This window comes from Lemur catta, chromosome 16, assembly GCF_020740605.2.
Source record: "Lemur catta isolate mLemCat1 chromosome 16, mLemCat1.pri, whole genome shotgun sequence".
NCBI classification, from domain to species: domain Eukaryota; kingdom Metazoa; phylum Chordata; class Mammalia; order Primates; family Lemuridae; genus Lemur; species Lemur catta.
Window position 1 is genome coordinate 3,021,940 of NC_059143.1, and position 22,559 is coordinate 3,044,498.

Consider the following 22,559-nt stretch of genomic DNA (forward strand, 5'->3'; position numbering starts at 1 on the left):
CTGTGCAGCCAAGGGGCCAGTGTTTCGAGGAGGAGGGGTGACCAGCCATGTTGGGTGCTCTGGATGGGCCGGGTAGGATGAGGACTAAGAACCCACCGAATTCTGAATTCCGCAGCCAGAGGTCATGGGTGACCCTCACCGTCACCTGTAAGAGCATTCCACACTGCCTTGCCGGCCCAGCCTCTGTTGTTCTTTGTCTGCCCCTACTCTCCCCTCACAGATCTTACTTGTTCCGCATGATAAATGTTTGAATCAGTGGATGGCTTGCCTTGCTTTGATTGAGTCCAACGAGGAGAGGGTGGAAGGAATAACCACTGTCCCCACCCAGACACTGCACCTACAGACAGTCACTCATTCACTCTAAGTTCCAAGGGAAAAGAGCCACCTCTGTCCTCTTCGCAGATGTCTCCTGTTCCAGCGCAGAAGGACCCATGGGCGGGGCCGGGAGCACCGGCACTCCTGCCATCTCTGAGGCTTTCTTATTTGCTCAGAATTGTCAGGTGTTCCAAGAACATCATGGTTCGTATTTGAAAGTAGATAAGATTGACCATCATGTCATGTCTGCTATGCTGCCCACCTCCACAGGATAAATAGTTAAGTATTTGATGAAGTTATTATATATTGAGAGATGAATTAAACATGGAATCCGTAATGGGAATCCATAGTTGGAATCTGTAATTCCAACCAGTCACTCATAAAATGGATCCAGATGTTTCTCTTGGAAAAGAAAGGAGCCCCATTCCTAGGTACCTACCCAAGAGCATGGGTATACCCATGTCCATACTAAAACTTGCACAGGAATGCTCATAGCAGCATTACTCATAAGAGCCAAAAAGTGGGAACAACCAAATGTCCCTCAGATGATGAATAGGTATACAAATGTGGTATGATGGAATACTAGTTGGCAACAAAAAGCAATGAAGTACTTCACGTGCTACAACATGGATGAACTTCGATAACACTACGCTAAGTCAGAGAACCCAGATGCAAAAGGCCACGTATGGTACGATTCCATTTACATGAAATGTCCAGAATGGGCCAATCCATGGAGACAGCAGATTAGCGGTTGCCACAGGCTGGGCGAGGGGAGAATGAGAAGTGACTGCTTAGGGGGACAGGTTTGTTTTGGGGGGGTGACGACAATGTTCTGAAATTGTGGTGACAGATGCATAACTCTATGAATATACTAAAAACCATTGAATTCTACACTTTAAACACGTGAATTGTGTGGTAGATAAATTATATCTCAGTAAAACTGTTACTAAAAAATAGAAAAAGGGAAGATGTAAAACTTAACAGTGGAGCCCCAGAACTGGAAGAAATCTTAAAGATTTTCCCATACAAACACACAAGTGTAGAATCACAAGGTGTGTGGACAGTGTTCTTTCCCTTTTATGTGAGGTGCCTGTTGCCAGATTTGCAGCTATTGTAGAATTACAAAGGGTCCTGGTGGTTGCCTTTGAAATCTTCTATGTATGTAGAGATTTAAATTACCTGACACCTTTAACGTACTGTGAGCCATTGAGTTTCCTGTAGCTGTTGCCCTTGGGATCCCGCAGAGCTTCCGAGCTGTGCTTTCCCAGGACAAAAACCCAGCATGCTTTTGTTCATTGCCACTGAGACACTGTCAGCTAATTTTAGGGTGTCGGGTATACATGAAGCTGCCCATTAGTAAGACAGCGACCACAGGCCTGCGCCCCACTCCTGGTTGCACCCGCGTCTCTGCCAGCCACCCGCCCTCCCCAGCCGCTGCCTTGCAGGTGTGAACGGCTGGTCACACTCGGGCTGAGTATGGCTGGGCCAGTCCCTACCCCTTACCACCCCTGGAAGAACCAGCAGGAGCCTGCAGGGCAGGTGCTGCCCCAGGGGAGGGTCCCAGCGCCCCTTCCTGCGCAGAGGCTGCGGGGGCTCAGTGTGCCTCACCGCTGCTCAGGTGCATTTCGAAGCTGGAAGACACGTTCTTCATGGAAGTATTCTGCCACCCCTTTTCTTCCCTGTGGCAGATTTCTTTCTAGTAATCTGTCACCATTCTGTTCAGCCAGCCTCACTCCCTCCCAGGCTGTAAGCGTGCATCTGGGCAAGTCACGTTGGCTCTGGCCGCCTGGGGCAAACCCAGGAGTCTGCAGGCAGCTGGCCGAAGTTCAGCTCTGACAGCAGCACCCCTTGTCCTTCTCATCCTCGCCACGCTGCCCCCACACCCTGCTTTGCCGGTGATTTGAGTACCCCCTTCCTGAATTTCAGGGACTTGTACTCTGCTCTCCTGCACCTGGGATTTTGTGTGGCGCTTTACACTCACAGGGATTCTGTAGATGTTTCTAGAATTCAATTCTCAAGACTACATGTTTCTTCACCACGTGTTTCTCTCTCAACCTGTTGAAATCTGGGGCTTGCCAAGTTTCACCAAAGCTACAGTGCTGTGTTCCTGGGCGCATTCCTTGTGCCCAGAGCCAGCACAGGACTCTCCTGGACTGTCCCCTCGGCCCCAGCACTCCCCGAGGTGGACCATCGTCCTTGGCTGCCCTGATGCTGTGCGTGTTCTCCGTGACATCACGCATCCAGCTCTTTGATTCTGCAGCCCCCCTTTTGTCATCCCCTCCTGCCCCTCACCCCTCACACTTCACCCTCTCTCTTCCTCGCCCACCTGCTTTTACCTGGGAGCTGGGTTCTGGCTGGTCCTGGCCATTGCGTCAGACTCTGCTCAGAAACTGCATTACCCCTTGGAGCAGGTGAGGAAACTGAGTCCCAGCAGTCAGAGCTAAGAACCTACTGACCCCTCAGCTGGGATTTGAACCCAGGCACTCAGGCACCAAAATCCATGCTCAAGCCACCATAAATATTATTTTGTGGCTTCTCATTAGAAACTTTTAATATGTTTTACACTAAAATTTTCCCAAAGAAATATGTATCTAATTCTATAGTCATTCTCAATAGGAATATAGCAAGCCCATTTTTATAGATGTTTGCTTTAAATTTAACCTTGTTCCCCAAAACGGGGGATCTCCTTTCTCCATTTTGCCTCTCAGCACATAAAACAGAAAGGATTCAGAGTGACTAAAAAGACCAAGAATAAGATAATACCATAAAAATGTTATGTAACTCAAGCTTGATGTTTCAAGGAGAATTTTTGTCACATAACTTGGAGCCCTGTCTGCAAGCAAAGACTAAAGTCGTGATTCTTTGATTCTCTTTCCCCTAATAAAAATACCTAATTATTTTATTTCTGTTCCCACACAAATAAGTTTCTCTTGTGAGTCTCTGGCGTGCTCCAAGTGCACAATTTTCTCAGAGAATTAGGATTTCACAGAGAGAATCTTAAGATGTAGGAGTGGGAGTATTGTGAAAAGAAAAGTCAAAAGCTAAGAAAGTAATTTTGTAGGAAAAAAATACTTGGGGAAAATTGTATTTTCTCATCACTGAAGATTAGATGTATTTAATTTTCTACCATTGGTCATGGATCTGATTACTAAAATTTTATACTTATCACAGTTTTTTTGTGAGATTATAATTTGAAAATAAAAGATAGAATCCCTAGACAAATCTTAAGGTATCTTTGAAGAAAAAACTGTAAAAGCAACAAAAAACATAAACCTGGCCCTGGTGGGCTGTGAAGGTCCCTTGGCTCAGTCCCACTGTACTTGGAACCACAGGGAATTCTGATTTGCCCCAGGCCTCAAGGGTCTTGAAAGCTGCTAGAACTAATGTGTGAAATTAGCAAGCTTACAGGATGCAAGATCAAATACAGAGATCAATCGTATTTCTATGTACTACCAATAAAAAATTCTAAAAAATGAAATTTAAAAAATGTTTACATTCAAAATAACATCCAAAAACATTTACTTAGAAAATAATTTAACAAAAGATATAAAAGATTCATACACTAGAAACTATAAAACATTATTACATGACACCAATTTAAGAGTTACAGCTTATTCTAAGGAGCCAATCCTTTGTTTTTAATCACTAGATCATACTAAACATTTAAGTGATGGGAACTGACCATTCTTTGTAGACTTTCCTAGATAAATTAAAATTAAACTTTGTTCATCAAAGATACTTAAGAAGATTAAAATGCAAGCTACAGTTTGGCAGAAAATATTTGCAAAATTTACAGATGGATTGAATCCAGGCAATATATTTTTAATCTCTTATTAAAAAGAAAAAACAATAATTAGAAGATGAACAACCCGATTTTTTAAATGGACAAAAGACTTGAACAGACACTTCAAAAAGAAGATATGCAAGTAGCCAGTACAAAAAATGTTCAACATCATTTGTCATTAGGGAAATGCAAACTGAAAACCACAATGAAATACCACTATACACCCACTAGAATAATTAAAATTAAGAAAACTGACAGAGTCAAGTATTGGCAAGGATGGGGAAAAACTAGACCCCTAGACATTCCTCCTGACAGTGTAAAATGGAATACCCACTGGAGAAACAATTTGGCAGTTTTTTTAATGTTAAACTTTCACTTACTGTGTAACCCAGCAATTCCAATCTTGCAAATGAGAATAAATGTCATAAAGACCTGTACACAAATGTTCCTAGTAGCATTAGTCATAATAGTCAAACCCTAGAAATAACCCAAATGTCCATCAGCTGGTGAGTGAATAAACAGAATGTGGTATATTCATACAATGGAACAGAACTCAGCAGTTTGAAAAAGAATCAAACTGCTAATATACCTAACGAAATGGATGAATCTCAAAAATATACTAAGTAAGCCAAACACTAAAGACTGTATGATTTTATTTACACGAAGTTTCTGTAAAGGGCAAAACTTGGGACCCGTGCTTGGCTCCAAAGGAGGGAGAAGAGATACTAGAACACCGGAGTGCTGGTGGTTGCATGACTATATCAACCGGTGGATGTTCCGGCATATGCATTATAGCATACCTCTAGAAGTTGTTTTAAAATGACACTGAGAATAGTTGAAGTAGGCTAAGTCCTAAGGGAAAAAAATAGAAGAGTGTGGTGCGTGCTGTACATTTGCATTTGCCCCCACGGGTGTCCCAGGCCCAAGGAGCTGCTGCAGACGGGAGAATGAGGAAGCCAGCGAGGTGCAGGGCGGCTTCTGAGTCCAGGTTTGACCACTTCCTGGTCACGTGAACTTGGGAAAGTGCGAAGTACATTTAATGGTTCTCATTTCATCATTGAGTCACCTAAACAGCAAGATTGTGTGAGGCTCAAATGAGACCTTGTATCTAAGACCCTCAGAATATTGCCTGGAGCATACTAGGTGCTCAGACAATGCTAGGGTTGACCTGTCTTACGTTTGCTTAGTTGTTGAGGCTGTTGCACGTGGTAGCTCTGCAGCATGCTAGGAGAGGTGTGGGCTTAGGGACTGCTAAGTGTTTCTAACCAGTTTGTGTTTGTGAGTTTTTAAATCATAAGTTTCTGAAAGCTTTTCCTACATGGAATTTTAGACATACTGTATAACATTAAATTGAGGATGGACAGAAATTATAAATAACAAAATCGTAGTGTTACCAGTCATGACAGATCCTGCACACACTTTTAACTTGATATCCACCAGATACCTGAAAGAGAAAGGACAGAAACCTATTAGCTCATTCTATTATCTGAGGGATAAAATCGAGTAGATGTATTTTAAATGAATCAGACCTAAACTTCAGTTTTAGAAAATTCCATTTAAATGGCTATTGTACTAAAACTGCCTTTTTCTAAGGTTTGTGTGATTACAGTAGTGGACATTATTCACTGTGTTCCCATAAAAAGTTACGATAAACATTTGTTTATGCTTGGGCTTGTTCCAGAAAGGATTTAGTGCTGCCCATGGGGTCATAATACAGTTTAACAAAATGACAGAAAATGCGGGAGAATGAAGCAAGCAACAGGAGAGTAAGTTCTGTGGAACCGCAGTACGGTCAGTGCACAGTGTGTCCGACAGAGCCCTTCACACCTGCCGGCACGCGCCCTGAACCTGGGTTTCTAAGCTTTCATGCAGTCAACTTAGTGACATGGATAAAGGCCATAGAAAAGTCACAGGGTCTGTAAGATTAAAAATTAAAGGCAGTTGCTTGAGAAATGCAAGAGTATTCTTGATTTTAAAATTAGAAGTATTTCTATAAGTCACCCTAGAAAGAATGTTGTGCAATGAGTATACGGAACAACATTCTCACACTGAGCCCAGTGGCGAGTTCCGGCAGTCCACGGGGCAGGCCGCAGTGGGGACCACCGGCTGCAGGCGGCGCGGGGAGTGAATACAGGTCTGCACCACCCTGCACAAGCCCAGCCACACGGCAGACTGCACCACGTGCACTTCAAAAGATGAGAAATAGGCTTCTGATTTTTATTTCAAAATGAAAAATGTATCCCAAGTGTCAGTGTAACCAAAAAGTTATTTGATTATATTATGTTAGCACAAAAATTATGCAATAAATCTTATTCTTACATTTCTTTTTTTTTAATATATCAGTTATTTAATTAGGTTCTAATTAATTTGTAAGAAATTTAGAACACCAATTTGTGAGGATAAACTCCATTCGGCAGGACAAACATGAATCACAAGGTAGCCCTGGAGCTGAGGAATAGCTTTGATTTTTGGTGAAATTTATGAGTTCACAGCTTTCTGATCAACCTTGCACTGCTCTGTAATCTTGTATTTCTCTTTGTGTGGGGAAGATCTCACTTGCCTGTTATCTGGGCTTCCGCAGCTGCTGCTTCTCGCAGTAGGCCTGGGTGAGATGTTTTGGGGTTTTTGCGCTGCAGATACCAATTTTTGTGGACATAGTGATGACAGATTTCTGGCGTGTTCTTCACAATGGAACTAAACTCAGGACCAGTGGTCCAGTTACAATAAGCCTGCTCAGCTGCTCCAGGAAAACCAGCCTCTCGCCTCTGTGGTGCCCGGTGGGGTTGAGCGGAGGGCCCAAAGGGACACCTGCTCCCGGCTCCGCGCTGACGGAAGGGATTTTTGCCACTGGGCAACAGCTTTCAGGGCACATGCTCAGTAGGATAATGACTAGGCACTTTGCAAAGTTTAGCCACCATAGTGCCACTATTCTTGTCACCACAAACTGATTTTGTAACCGTGGCAAGAACCTCTTTTCTTTTCGGTCTTGGATTTAGCATCCAAGTACTTCCTCTCCTATGTGGCCCTTCTGGAATACGTACCAGATCGGGAACATCGACCAATTCCTCTGCCCAGGACGGACTTCAGCTGCAGTGGGGCTTCCCCTTCCTGGGCCTTTTAGCCTTGAGGTTATCCTCCTTGACCTTGCCCCTGGCATCAGCCTTCTTGGCTTCCGGTTTCTTCTCCTTAATGTCTGGCTTCTCAACTTTTTCACCCACCATCTTGCAAGATGGGAAGGAGTGTTCTTACATTTATTGCCATCTGTTTATTTCCATTTTAAAGCAGTTATGAAGAATTTGAAAGCAAAAAAAAAAAACCCAAAAATGTTAGTCATCTGAGAATTCCAAGTTATCTTTTAGCATATTCTCAATATCAAGGTAGTTGTAGGTACCAGTACCAGAAGGAAGATGCTATGCATATGAAAGGGAGCAGTTAGGTACTTGAATTTTTTAAATTTTAGTTTAAATATTGATTTAAAAATCAAAGTTATGCTTTAAAATGTTAAAGCCTTTTAAAAAGTAGGTTTGTTTATCATTATTATTATTTTATATAACACAACTTAAACTGCTTTGAATCAGAGTAACAAATGTTTGTGTATTTCAATTGTTAAATCAGTTGTTAAACAAGGTGATCCTCATATTTGGTAATATAGGAAAAATTAAGAAATGTCACTTAGTAATTTTCTTCTTGTGCTTTCAATTTCTATATACTCTCAGGTGTTGAAAAGAGGTTACATTTCACTCTGAATCACCCTGTCTTTTCAGATTCACACACACACATATACCCCATCAAAATTATTTTTATTTAGTATTCTTTATCTTAGTTGCTAATGGAGGCATACTAAAATTATCCTTCCTATTAATTTCCCAGTAGTTTTAGAAAATATATGAGAACTATAAAACTTCTCTATCCTCCTGGTTTAAATGGCTAGAGGCTGTGAATTAAACTGGCAAAAGACAGATTAACAGGAGAAAAGGCATACAACTTTTATTAATGTTTTTAATTTTATATGCACAAGGGCTTCACAGAAAAGAAGTGAAAAACCAAAAAAAGCATTTAGACTTGGGGACTTACATACCATTTGAACAAAGGGTACTAAATTGTGGAAAAGTGACTATACAAAGGAAGAAGATTTGGGTTTCTAGGGTCGATATATTAATAATTTGAGGAAGTGACTAGGGGAAATATATGGGGAGAACTAATGGAAGACGAGCTATTTTAGTAAGATTTGTTTATGCTGACGTATCTTGGTGCCAGTTCTGTCTCTAGTAATAAAGGTCACTTTCCTCAACCTGCTACAGGAAAGGGAGGAAATTTATGCCATTCTTTTAGGCAGAAAGGGGGAGGGCATAGGGCTCTTCTTGCATCTGCTGTTCTATTAGGTTATTAAGTATGGAATGTCCGATTTCCTTAAGTGCTAAGTTTGACAGTTGATATCTCTGACATTTCACTTTGACACTTCTTATTTTATTTTTATTTAAGTGAAGGTACATCCCCAGTCTTTCAAACACATGTTTTGGCTTGTGATTATCTTTAAAATTTTTTAGAACAATTTTTGTGAAACCATGGATAAATCAAAAATTTGTGTTATTTCGAATGTGAGTTCTGTCGTGGAACCAATGCAGCACAGACAGCTGGAAGTATCAAGGAACTGTTTGGGAAGGATATGGCTAATGAACACAGTACATCAATGGTTTGTTTTAGAAGTCCATTCTGGTGATTTTAATCTTGAAAATGAGCCACGTGGGCAATCTGAGACCAAGGTGGATAATGATGAGCTGAAAGCCATAGTGGAAACGAATCCATCTCAACCTACATGTGAATTAGCAGCAAGCTTTGACATTACTATTCCAACAATATTGGACCATTTGAAACAAATTGGCAAGGTAAAGAAGCTGGATAGATGGGTACCACATGAATTCAACAAGCATCAGCAGACAAATCCTCTCGAAGCTTGCCCTTCTTTGCTGTCACTGCATAAAGGCAAACCATTTCTACACCATATTGTTACATGTGATGAAAAATGGATTATTTTTGACAATCATAAGCATTCAGCACAATGGTTGGATAAAGATGAAGTGCCGAAACACAGTCTGAAACCGAATATTCATCAAAAAAAAAAAAAAAAAGCTAATGGTGTCTGCTCGGTGGTCCGGTGCTGGTATTATCCACTATAGCTTCATGAAACCTGGTCAATCGATTACAGCAGATGTCTACTGCATCCAGTTGGATGAAATGGTGAGGATGCTTGCAATTAAGCAGCCGAGACTGGTCAATAGAGACAGGCCAATCTTCTTGCAAGATAGTGCTCTACCACATGTCACACACAACACTGCTCAAACTACAGAGACTGGACTTGGAAACTCTCTGTCATCCACTGTATTCACCAGACCTTGCACCAACTGACCACCACTTCTTCCAGGGATTGGACCACTTCTTACAAGGAAGAATATTCAATTATCAACAAGCTGTGGAAAACGCCTTTTACTATTTCATCGACACTCATTTTCCAGAGTTCTTTGCTTCTGGCATAAACAAGCTACCGTTAAGATGGCAAAATTGTGTTGACAGTTTAGGCGCAAACTTTGATTAATTGTACTGCTTCTTCAGATATAATAAACTACACTTTTGATTCAAAATCAGACATTTCATATTTAATGACCTAATAAATTGCCTTCAGCTCAAAATAAGCAATATGCCAATGTGGCATATTTGGGGGAGACATATTTTGATCCCCATCAAAATCCTAGCCTGGCTCTGGACAAATGTTTAATTACAGCTAGAGAAGCTGCACTCGTCAACTGAGTATTTAAGGAATACAGAATCTTTTTTCTATTTTAATTGAGGTAATAGTATTATGGCTGTTTTTTAAAAGTCTCTTTTAGAAAAAATGTTGAAATAAAATGATATGACATCAGAGATTTGCTCAAAAATAATAAAGGCAGGGCAAAAGGGGTCAGATACAGATGCAGAGAAATTGGCCATGTGTTGACAGATGTGGAAGCTGTGCAGTGGGCCCATGGTTCAGTCTCTCCACTTGTATAAGTTTGAAACTTTCCCTAGTAAAACACTGAAGTGACAACAGCAGCAGCAGCCCTAGAATTTTCTATGAGTTTTTTAGAACTCCTTAAAAAGTAAACGTGGAATCATGGGGACGTAGCTATATTCTAGTCCAACACCTTTGTTTACCAATGTGGAATGAGGAAACTGTAGTGAAGGGAGATTTCTTGTTGCTTTTGTGTTTCTTTAATGTTGTCCAGAGTCCCAATGCCCACAATTGCTGTTTTACTATTGCTGTCAACATATACCCCAGAAACTGTGTATCTTGATTCTGGATCCAAGATTCTATCTCAGAGGCTTCATCTCAGACCAGAGTCTCCTCCCGCCCCACCCAATGGCTCCTCCACCATCAGCGAGGATTAAGGCTCATCCTATGTGCTGAGCTCCCACTTAGAATCCTTGCCTGCCTTTCTGAACTATGGAAGAGCAGGGCAAGTTGCTCAGCTCTCCTGGCCTGCGGAATCCTCAGGATGTCTGTTGTGTTGCTTTAAAAAGGTCCCTTGTACTAATGCCCTGTACTTTGTTCCAACTGTTAAGCGTGGATTTAGTACAATAAATTACATTAATAGTGGTTTTAAAGAAATCCAGCAGAAAACTAGAGAACAGAAGATGGTTTAATACAGATAGTAAAGCGTGGTGGTGTGCAGAGTGGTCAATACACAGATGTGGAATAGGGGGCGCTGCCATTGCCAGCTGTGTGCCCTTGGGGGAGTTGCTTAACTTCCGTGAGCGCGAAGTCAGCAGCCCCCTCTTCCAGCTTTGTGAGACATAAATGGCATGGTATGTGTTAAAGCACTGTACCCAGTCCCTGCATCGAAATAAGAACGACAGAAGAACCAAACGGTGGGGATTATTGTGTTGTTGAGGTCCTGACTCTGACATACCTTAGAGCAGCACAAAATGAGTCAGGAGAGGGTTTTGCGCAGGAAATGAGCAAAGAGCAGGAGCGCGGCTTGAAGGCAGGAGCCAGGCCTGAGGGTGGGGGGCAGGGGGGTGTGAACCGGTGGGGGGGCAGGAGGGAGCCCGCAGATGCTTGTGACCCTGAACTTCCTGCCTGTCCACACCGCCCTCTCCGCTGGCGCCCCGTGGCGAGGCACAGGCCTGCGGGTAGGGTGTTAAGTGAGTCGAACAGCAAGGACTTCCCACTGCAGCTTCAGTTTCTCGCCGCGTGCCTCCCGGGGGCGCGGCAGGGGTGGGCCCGGCTTTCCACAGCCCGGGTCTGCAGTTCTGCTCAAGATCGGGTTTCTCCCCGCACCGATCTCTGGCTCCGGGGGCAGCGCTGCGTGGACGCGCTCCCGTGGCCGGTGGGAGCGCGGGACCCGCGGGAGCCGCAAGCCGGGCGCCGTGCCAGGCGCACACCGGGCACCCGCGTACGGAGCCGCTCTCCCCCTCCCGCCTCCTCGCGGCGCCCCTAACTCGTAGAAAGCGACCGAGGGGTTCAGCCTTGCTCTCTGTTACTGACCGGGTTAAGATCGGTTACTCTAGGCATAGTCATTTTTAAAAATCGCTGTTTGGGAAACTATTACAGTGGATAATTCTTACGTGAACTTTGATGACGTGGTGCATGTGGTTCCTAGGTGGAAGTCAGCCCAGTGAAATTTGTTTTTATATATCATAAGCCCATCACGTGGAGAGAAACGGGATCCCCAGAGCTAGCGACACAAGGCCGAGTTACTGCTTCTTCCAAGACCGTTTTGATAAGGGCACAGTGGAGTGTTTATCTTCAAACGTCTGTGTTTGTATGGCTCTTAGAAGGACATTCTTTAAGGGAGCTTACAATTCCTTTACTGGAGTGATAGGAGCATCAGAGGAAGATTCCAGAAAGAAACATAAAACTAGAGAGAAACATTAAAAACTGAGAGGTTCAGCTGCTCTCCTTCAGGGGGAGATTGTCTGGTTTTTGTCAACTGTGAAATATGGATTTGTTGATAATGGTGACAGACAGACAGACATATGCCATACTTCCAAGATTGTTCCTGATAGTATAAAATCAGAATTGGATTTACTAGAGGTTAATAAGACCTAAGCTCAAGGTGCCTCACTTCCTCTCCCCCTTCCAAGGTTTTGTTGGTGTTTTTTGTTGTTGTTTGTTTGTTTGTTTTTTGAGACAGAGTCTCACTCTGTTGCCCAGGCTGGAATGCAATATCATCATGACAGCTCCCTGAAACCTCCAACTCCTGAACCCAAGCTCCTCCTGCCTCAGCCTCCCAAGTAGCTGGGACTATAGGTGCACCCCGCCATCCCCAGCTAATTTTTTCTATTTTTAGAAGAGGTAAGCTCTGGCTCTTGCTCAGGCTGGCCTCAAACTCCTGAGCTCAGGCAGTTCTCCCACCTTGCCCTCCCAGAGCGCTAGGACTACAGGCATAAGCCACTGCGCCCCGGCATCCTTTCAAGGTTTTGTACCTAATTTTGTGTTTATCGTTTTGGGTTTTTTCCAAGGAGGGCCCCCCAAATTGTGTAAGCATCAGGCTTCACAATACATCTACCCCTGTATAGAATTGTGACTCTCTAAGAAAAAGTACCAATCCTTTAATTTTTTTCCTCCAAAATACCTATGTTGATTCTTGAGAGATGTGGCAGCCGCGATGAGCGTGAAGGCTGGGACAGGCCACGGAGCCTCAGGAGCCTCAGGACCTGCCGTGCAGATCAAAGGCAGACAGGTGACTCCTGAGGTCCCAGGGAGGGGCAGATGGCTGACGTGGGAAGGGTGTTTAGCGACTAATGTAGTCAGTTGCTTCCATAGCTCTGTTAATTCATTTTGGGTAATTTTGCCAATGTTATCAATTCATGAATCCACCTTTTACCTTAAGATAAGGAATGTTCTTTCAGGAGATCCTGCTTGCCATCATGTGTGTAACTGAGCACAGTGACCTCATGGCTCTTGAGTGAACTAAAAATCACAGTTAACACTGAACTCCTAGTTTTTTTAAATGCGAAACAAAACAAAACCAATAAATTCTTATCCCCAAAGAGTGATTTTAAAGGTCCCTTTTTTATGTACCTAATGCATCTGCGCCAAGTGTAATCCATCTACCCGACCACATCCATTTCTAATCATAGCCCACATAGAAAATTTAAAAGATAACAGCTAAAACCGACCTTGTCATTATAATATGCATGATTTTTTATTGCTGAGGTGGCAGTTCAACTAGTTAAGTTACTGAATACTAAAAACTTTAAAATTGTGCTGTTATTTGTATTTATAGTTAATGTATGTTATTAACTTTTGACTTACAATATTTTATTTTGAGAGATTTTCTGGAATGATAACAATGTCTTGCAATTTGACTTGAGTAATAACACACATGCATACATTTCTCATCAACTGAATATAAGATCTGTACATTTTATTAGAAACTTCCACAGAGAAAATTTGCATGCTACCTGCAAAAAAATTTTTTTGAACGTTCTTTTTACTTTAACTTTTTGAAAGGCTATAACATATGTGTTTTCTTATTTGTCACTCTTTCAAACTTTAGGAATTCTTTGATCATGTGAAAAAACTTTGGGACGATGAAGGCGTGAAGGCGTGCTTTGAGAGATCCAACGAGTACCAGCTGATCGACTGCGCACAGTAGTAAGTTGGTTCCTGTATAAGGAGCAGGCTCTTTGGAGAATGCGCTGCATTCACAATTACGCCGCCCTCCCTGTACTTCTCAAGTTCCTTGAATGCGAGGAACAAATAATTAACATTTTGCTACAGAAATCGACTTGTAAAATGAGACATGTTTAGAAAATGGAAAATTGAAAATCCAATAGCAATTAGTGTTTCAAGGAAAAACCAGAAACAGATTCATTCGTTTTGTCCTGATTGTTGTTTTCAGTTCTCTTCATTCTTTTTCTTTCTACGTAGAATAATAGAGATATTTGTAAATTAAAATGTACTTAAATATTCATTATTATATTTTAATTTTGGAACAGAGGCCCCCAAATTCAATTTTAAAATAATATTAACATTTGCAATCAAGTCAAATTCTTTTTTTTTTTTTTGAGACAGAGTCTCGCTCTGTTGCCCAGGCTACAGTGAGTGCCATGGTGTCAGCCTAGCTCACAGCAACCTCAGACTCCTGGGCTCAAGCGATCCTTCTGCCTCAGCCTCCCAAGTAGCTGGGACTACAGGCATACGCCACCATGCCCAGCTAATTTTTTCTATATATTTTTAGTTTTCCAGCTAATTTCTTTCCATTTTTAGTAGAGATGGGGTCTTGCTCTTGCTCAGGCTGGTCTCGAACTCCTGAGCTCAAACGATCTGTCCCGCTCAGCCTCCCAGAGTGCTAGGATTACAGGCGTGAGGCACTGCGTCCGGCCTAAGTCACATTCTTATTTAAAGTAATGTGATCATTTTATATACATTAGAAGTATACTAGAACCTGAAAATAGGTGGTAATTAATATAATAAGTAAATATTTGATAAAAATATTACAAAAAAATTTTTTAAAAAAGGATGCTGCTGGCCCTAGTGTTAGCTCATGGTTTTTCCCTGAAACATTTATTTTTCTACTTTCTTTGCTATTTTAGATACATTCTATTTCTGAGAATAATGGTCCCCTGAAAAATGTTAAATAATCAAGAAGCTCTAGATATGTTTGCTATTTTGATAACAAAAAGTGTATTTAACTAGTTCTTTCATATAACTCTTTGGATAGCAAGCAATCAGCAGTTTTACATTTTAAGTCTATAAACTCTAAAAGTTCATATTTGTGGAAAAATCCCATAAGCATAAAATCTGGGAATTAGCAGTATCTGTAGCCAATGGAGCTGCTGTGAATATTGATTTCAAGGACTGAGTGCTTGTGTGGCCCCAGCCCTGCTCACTGCCTGTGGGTCTGTTTGCGTCCCGTGGGGTGGTTGTGGGGCACCCCCTCAAGCCCCAAGAAGCCCAGCGTGAGGCTCCGAGGGCAGAAGGGGCTGGAGGAGGAGGCACTTGTGGCTGGGGGAGGAGGAGTGGCCAGAAAGGAGTGAGAGGTGTCGGTGGGGCCGGACCCTCCGAGGGCTGAAGACCATGGCAAGGAGTTTGGCTTTTCCTCCAAATGCAGTGAGTGGCCATGGGCTCTGTGAGTGAGTTGTCAGAGGAGAATAGACGAGGAGGCAGAGAGCCCCGTGGGAGCCTCGGGTGGGTGCACACTGGGAGCCAAAGGGGCCGACCCAGGGCTGGGCTGGATGAGGGAGGTGGAGGAAAGGGGTCCGAAGGCGCAGGGTGCCTCGAGGCACCACTCGCTCAGTGGAGCCCGGGTGAGGAGGCTTCCTGTGGGAGGACAGGGGAAGACACCGAGCTCCAATTAGAGGAGTTAAGTTTGAGAGCCAAAGGCACAGCCTGGTGGAGATAATCAAGCAGGCAGTTTGTCTCAGAAGATTCCCGGGCAAGCGGCACGTTATCAGCTGGTGATGGTGTGAAAGACCAGGAAACACAGGGACACACTGAGGGAAGGTTCCCTCTGCAGATGAGGGGAGCCTCACATCCCATCTGGGCTGGAGGGAGGGAGTGCTCCAGCAGAGGGCAGAGGGCCTCTGGGCCAGAGCAGAGGAGGAGGAGGGGGAAGAGGAGGAGGGGGAGGAGGGGGAAGAGGAGGAGGAGGAGGAGGGCTGACGGGCATAACAGGGCTGTCCTTCCTGGCCTTCTTCCCAAGAACTGGCTGTCCCGCCTTTGTCCTCCACCAGCACGAGCTGAGGGGTGTGGTGAGCAGCAAGGCAGGAGCCCTGCAAACACCCTCAAGAGACCATGAGAGTTTTAACAATCCTCCATTGTATACACTAAAAAACTGTTTACTAATGAAGTTTTTTGATCAACTAGAAAAGTATTTAAATTTCTCATTTGCCACCATGCTTGACAATTCCTTCAAGACTTACCTTAAATTGCATTTTAGATTGGCCCTGCCCTTCAGTCTACAGTTGTGAATATGTTGTTCCTGTGGGCATTCTCATCATTTAAATACATTATATGCATACATACACAACATATATACAATATGTACTGTATGTGCACATATACACACTATATACATCACATACACGTACACATCCTACTTGGTTTGGATGTGGGAGTGTAGAAAGGTTCTTGGTGGAGCTCAAACGCAGTCTGAGTCCCGACAGGAGGGTTGCACATGCTGAAGGGCCTTTTATCTTTGCCTCTTACTCTCACTCACTCACTCTTTAATATTTCAGTCATTAAACAATCATTTTAAAAGCACAACAGAATTATATGTTAAAATCTCTGTGCTTTAGACATAGGAAGGATATACCAGGAAAATGCATGCAACTGGAATCTCTACCACAGCTCATAATAATATTGAAATTCATACAATTCATACATAATATTGAATTCATGTTTGCATTTGAAGTTGATGTAGAATATGTGTTTTGTTGTCCTTTTTCAGTATTTTTTGAACTGGCTTTGGAAAATACCACAGTGCTGTTCAATGTCACATTAGGAATTTCTCTGTCTTAAAAAACAAAGAGACAGACAACTTATTCTGTCACCATAGTGATAGAATTGATGATTTAATTTAAAATAGAATATGCAATAATAAATCTTGAAAAAAGAAGTGGTTTGAGCTCCCACTAGGCAGATCAGGATTCCAATCCCGGCCCTGCCCCCACCACTGTGTGAGACTTCAGGCAGATTAATAGGAAGGTAACAGGATCTATTCTCGTACGGTTGTTAGAGGATTAAATAAGTAGACATATCAGTCCTCAAAACAGTGCCTGGCGCTTAGTAAGCACTAGGTAAGTGTTACTGATCTCGTGCTAGTATGTGGTCAATGCAGAAACTGAGGCAACTGAGGCCCAGACAGCTGAACAGGTGCCTGCAGTCATGGTTTCCCAGGAAACAGGTGAGGCCACAGCCGGAACCTGCTAATCCTTCCGGTTCATCCTTTCGGATCACAGATTACAGAAAGCCTCGGATAAAAACTGCCTTGTGAGTGAGGCTGTGGGGGCCCAGGCCAAGACTCCCTTTCCAGGCTTGCTAGGAATAAAACACCTTCAACTAAAGCCTCTTGCAGCTTTCTCAGCCCTGGGAATTGCAGAATTACAGAAAGCAGCTGCCCCCGAGAGCTCACTGTCCTAAGCTAGTCAGAGCTTCTCCACCTTCACTTGTTTCATCCGTTTAACACACCTGGGAGTGATACTGGATCAGTAATAACTGTCTTGGTTTTCCTCTACGCTCGGTTTCTGGGATTGAGGGATGAGGAATTTCAGAAACAAGTAACATTTTGATAAATTTCTTAGACCGGTATAGAGCTCCAGACTTTTTAATGTTGCCAAATAAGATGTTAGAAAAAAACCTAAGCTGCCTTCATCTCCCGTCACTGTCATTCCATAAAAGAAAGGACATTTCAGCATCAGACGTGACCTCAGAACGCAGCCCTTAGACCACGATCCTCATGCGTCTTGTTCAGCCCACTAGGTTTTGAGTTTCTCAGGGAATGTGTCTTATTCATCTTTAAATGTGCAGCTCCCAGGTGAGCGTCCCTGTGTAAAGGCAGTGCTCAGTCAGTGCTCTGTGAAATGCACACATTGGCAGAACAAGGGCCGCTGTTCATGGTGGTGCTGGTGGGAGAAGCTGCCCCTGTCTCCTTTCACCGCCGCACCTGCTCACCTTTCCCGTGCAGATCCTCGGTATTCCCACGCATGTCTCTCTTCCTCCCATCTGAATCGCTCTTGCGAAAGATCTGACTTACATCTCGGTGTGACTGTAGGTCACTCTGTTACTTGCTCCACAGGATGACGTTCTGAACCTTAGTGCTTATGACCAAGGGAATAATTCCAGTAATTCCAGGACCTTTTAAGGTTATTTCTTCCGTGGCAGAAGTCAGGGGAGTAATTTGGGGAAGAAGAGCTTCTCAGTGATGCTGAGATTCCGCAGGGGCCTCCAGAAGCTGAGCTGCCGATTAAGAATCTAGGGAGAGGCTGGCAGCTCCTCACAGGGTTCCACGCCTAGGTGGACACCAGAGGAATTCAAAACACACGTTCACATGAAAACGTGGAGACGAATGTTCATAGCAACATTATTGGCCGGGCGCGATGGCTCACGCCTGTAATCCTAGCACTCTGGGAGGCCGAGGCGGGTGGATCACTCGAGGTCAGGAGTTCGAGGCCAGCCTGAGCAAGAGCGAGACCCCCTCTCTACTAAAAATAGAAAGAAATGATTTGGACAGCTAAAAATATATATAGAAAAAAATTAGCGAGGCATGGTGGTGCATGCCTGTAGTCCCAGCTACATGGGAGGCTGAGGCAGGAGGATCACTTAAGCCCAGGACTTTGAGGTTGCAGTGAGCTAGGCTGATGCCATGATACTCACTCTATCCCGGGCAACAGTGAGACTCTGTCTCAAAACAAAAAACAAAAAACAAAAAAAAAACCAACATAGCAACATTATTCATAATAGCCAAACAATGAAAACAACCCACATGTCCATCAAGTGATAAACAGATAAACAAAATCTGACACATGCATACAGTGGAATACTATTCATCCATGAAAATGAATGAAGCACTAACACATGCTCCAACATGGATGAACCTTAAAAACATGCTACATGAAAGAAGCCAGACACAAAAGGCCACAAGCCATATGATTCCATTTATATGAAATGTCCAGAATAGGTGGAGAAAGAAGTAGATTAGTGGTTGCCAGGGGCTTGGGAGAGGGAGAAATTGAGAGTGACTACTAATGGGTAGAGAGTTTCTCTTTAGGATAATGTGTATGTTCTGCAATTGGAGAGTGGTGATGGTTGCCCAACCTTGTGAATATTCTGTACACTGCATTGTACATTTCAAAAGGGGGAGTTTTATGCTACATGAAATTATATGTCATGTGAATTATGTCTCTATTTTAAAAAGAAAGATGGCAGGAAATGGGAGAATCCAGGGCAAGAAAGGCAGTGGGAGCACCTGGCCATGACTGGCACGGTGTGGTCCAGGTGAGGACCTGCGTGAAGGCAGAAACACTACCTCGTCTTTCAAGCCTCTTCACTGAGTCAAGGGTCCTCTTCTCAACAACAGGTTGGAGTCTGAATGTGTGTTTATGAGGCCTGCTTCTTCATACTCCACCCACCAAAAATACATGCCCTGCACCACACTCTCAAAGCCTGCAAATTGTGTGTGCTGGGGACTTCCAAAATCGTACAGCAATATGGTATACAAACTTTAAAGGCTATGAGTTTTCTAAATCTATAGAGTCTTACTGTTCTTTCTGCAAAGACTTAACTTCTTTGAGCCTCGGTTTCTATTGTAGAAATTAGATAATATGTGTGGAAGTTTTTTATGAGTTGTGCAGTGTTATGCAAAGGTCAGAAACGGGTATATTAGGACTATTTTATCTCTTGTCGGTGGGTTGTTGTCGTGGACACAGGTACTGATCCGTACCTCTTTCCTTGCATGCTTATGTGAAGGGTGGGTGGTGTGGAGAATAGGGGTCCGACGAAAGTTACTGGATGTTTTCTAAAATAAATTTTTAGAGGCTATAAAGACCTATGTTATGCCGTTTGGCATGTAAGGAATGGAGACTTGGTAAGGCTACTTGGAGAAAAGTGGGGTTTATTCTGAGGATACCCGGAAGCCAGTGTTGAGTCAGAGGCACTCTGGGAAATGGCTCTTCTGTCCCTGCCTCTGGACGTTTCTACCTCACTTTCCCCGTCTACTCGACTCTTCCCTTGTCCACCCCCTAATCTGTAGCCAGATTCCAGAGGGAGCAGGGGAAAGGGGCTTTGCTGAGGCCAGGCCACCTCGTGTCTAGCCCTGTGCCTTCACACTGGTGCACTGGCCAGTCATGGGCCCGAGCAGGGGCTGTGTCAAGGCAGGGCCAGCCGGACTGCAGTGTCCAGCCCCAGGGAGTGTGGGAATAATCATTATCCCTGGGCTTTCAATAATATACTTTCAGTAAAAATGAGTGTCTTTGAAGCATCAAACAAGCTGTGAAAATTATCAGAGATTATATTTCATACAGAATTTCCCAGTTCCTACTGTGAAAATTAAAAAACAATCTCTCCTCAATTATCCCCCAAAATGCATTTCCTCTAAGTCGTAATAATAAGTAATTATGTAACCATGGAGACAGCTATTTTGGGAGAAAGAAAATCAGAGAGAATTGGATCTTTAGAATAGCTTTATAAAATCAGACTTTGCTTAATGTAACTTAAAACTCCAGCTCAGAGAGTGTAGGTTCTTAACGCATTGTATCCATACGTGATAAGCTCCTTTAGTACATCCATTTGAATAATTGTTTTTCTCAAAGAGAGAGAATATCCTAGAAAAAGAGAAAAGAACAGTGAAAAAGTTCAAGTGACTCTGCTACAGTCCCAGACCTAGTAACCGCAGTTGCCCTCGGGCACTGACCTGGATCCCAGTCCTGGGATACCCAGCTTTCAGGACAATCTGGAAATTATTAGCACAAACGAAGTTTCAGCTTCAAAGCTGATATTTTTGCAGGTCATTTTAAAATAAAAAAATATAATTTAAAATATGCCTATTGCCATATACTGTTGAATTCATTAAGTATATAACAACCACCTAGATGCCCATACATGTTCTTCTCAACTCTCATTTTGACCTTTATGTCTGGCCAGATTTATTTTCAAGATCTGTAAAATTAGAAATTCCTGTCTATGGGTGATACAATAATTTTTTTTTTTTTTTAGCTGTGAAGAATAAATGTAGTGGCAGGGACTGAGCAGTTACCAGATGTCTCCTCATCGCTCCCCCCCCATCACCCACTTCTTTTGTCTTCCTTTGGAAACTCTGTCCTGAGACACCCAGAAGAAATTTTTTGAGCAGACTTAGCCACAAATTTCTTTGTAAAGTGTTTTAAAATATCTCAGAAAAACTATTCCCTTGAGTGGAGAATTCCGGTGGCTTCCCATTCATTGTCTGATTTAACCCTCAGACTTGCATAAAAGAAAAGACACCCGTAAGACTGACGGTGTTTGCCACGCACCGTGTGTACTGCTAGGTTGATGCTGAAGACTGCGCAATCGGGACCTTCAAACATAATAAAACGTTTTTGATGCCTTAGAGCTGTATTTTTCAATATTTCTTAGAAATGGAACCCTTTGCCATTCAGAAATGGGTGTGGAACGCCGCTCAGGCCCCGGGGGCAGTGGCGAGCCCGTCCCCATCTGAGCTCCTTCGGGGCCCTCGGCGGGCTCCAGGGGACTCCAGGCTCCACAGGGGGCAGTTTAAAAACTAGGACCAGTTTTCAAAATTCGTGGCAGCAGAATCAAATACAAGTTATAGTAAACATCAAACCAAAGTGCTATTTTATTAAAATAAGTGTATCAAACCAAAGTGGTATTTATTAGAAGAAAATTTATTGTAGATACTTATACTTATAACATCTACTTATCATAAGTAAACCAGAATATCTCTATGGCTATTTTGATAAAAAACAAAGGTGAAATTCAGTGGCCGTAGATAACATCGAGTCTTCCACTAGCTCAGCACCCCGCTTACTCCTGCGGGGGGAGAGTGTGGAAATGCCCTGGCGTGTTTAGATGAGTAGTAGTTGCAAATGGTAGCAAAAATGTTGTCTTTTTTTAAATTTGCCTTGTAATCACAAGAAACATTTTAAGTTAAATTATGCAGAAATGTGAAAAGGAGAATTGTAAGAAATGTTCTTGTAAGTTGAACTCCTAACAGTCTCTAACAACTCTTGATGTTCCTTAACATAAAGACAAAGTCTGATAAACGTGATATTTATAGCATTGTAAGGGGTTAGTTTTCCCCTGTGAGGACATGACAGTTGCTCTGCGAGGAGGGCTTGGGCCCCACAGGTGAGTCCCAGCTCCAGTGGCCTTAGGTGAAGCAGGAAGAATCTCTTAGGGACTCACTCAACTGGGGCTGCATTGTCTAAAAAAATGACCAGCACCTTCCTTCCAAACAATAATACATTTGCAAGAAGCTGAAAATAATGTACATAATCTATTGATAGGAGTTTGAGTTACACAGGTAGATGCTTTTGTCAAAATTCAGCATATGTACACGTAAGACTTATGTTTCATTGAACATAAATTTTACATTGAAAGAAAAAGTGAAAAGAAATACTGATTCCTAGATAATGATCTACAAGCTGAAGTATTTAGGAGGACACATCCTTCTGTTTTCACTTGCTTTGAAATGCATCAAAAATAAGATGGATTGATGGATGGATAGGTGACTAGATCTGTGATTTTTAAAAGTACAGTAAAGTAGTAATGCCAGAATCTAAGTAGTGGGTATTCAAGTATTCACTATAAAATTATTTCAAATTTGTTTTATGTTGAAATGGTTCATAATAAATGTAAGAGGAAGAAAGAAAAATACACATGTATAGATGTGATCAGAAGGCTACAGAAAAACAAAGTACGTAGTAGCACAGGTTAATAAATTGGTAGAACCTCACAAATTACAGTGTGGCACATAAGACA

The 22,559-nt window shown here is 42.8% G+C and overlaps 1 protein-coding gene across 9 annotated transcripts in view; it reads left to right on the plus strand.

Annotated features, from left to right (window-relative positions):
- The window catches only part of GNAL (G protein subunit alpha L), a 153,180-nt gene that overhangs the window by 96,289 nt on the left and 34,332 nt on the right, over positions 1-22,559 (plus strand). For all 9 annotated transcript variants that reach the window (XR_006729268.1, XR_006729270.1, XR_006729269.1 and 6 more), the window contains exon 5: positions 13,639-13,736. Coding sequence is in view for 5 of the 9 variants with exons in the window: in XM_045527793.1 (XP_045383749.1) it covers positions 13,639-13,736 (98 nt within the window). In the remaining 4 variants the exon portion in view is untranslated. The remainder of the gene's footprint in view (positions 1-13,638; positions 13,737-22,559) is intronic.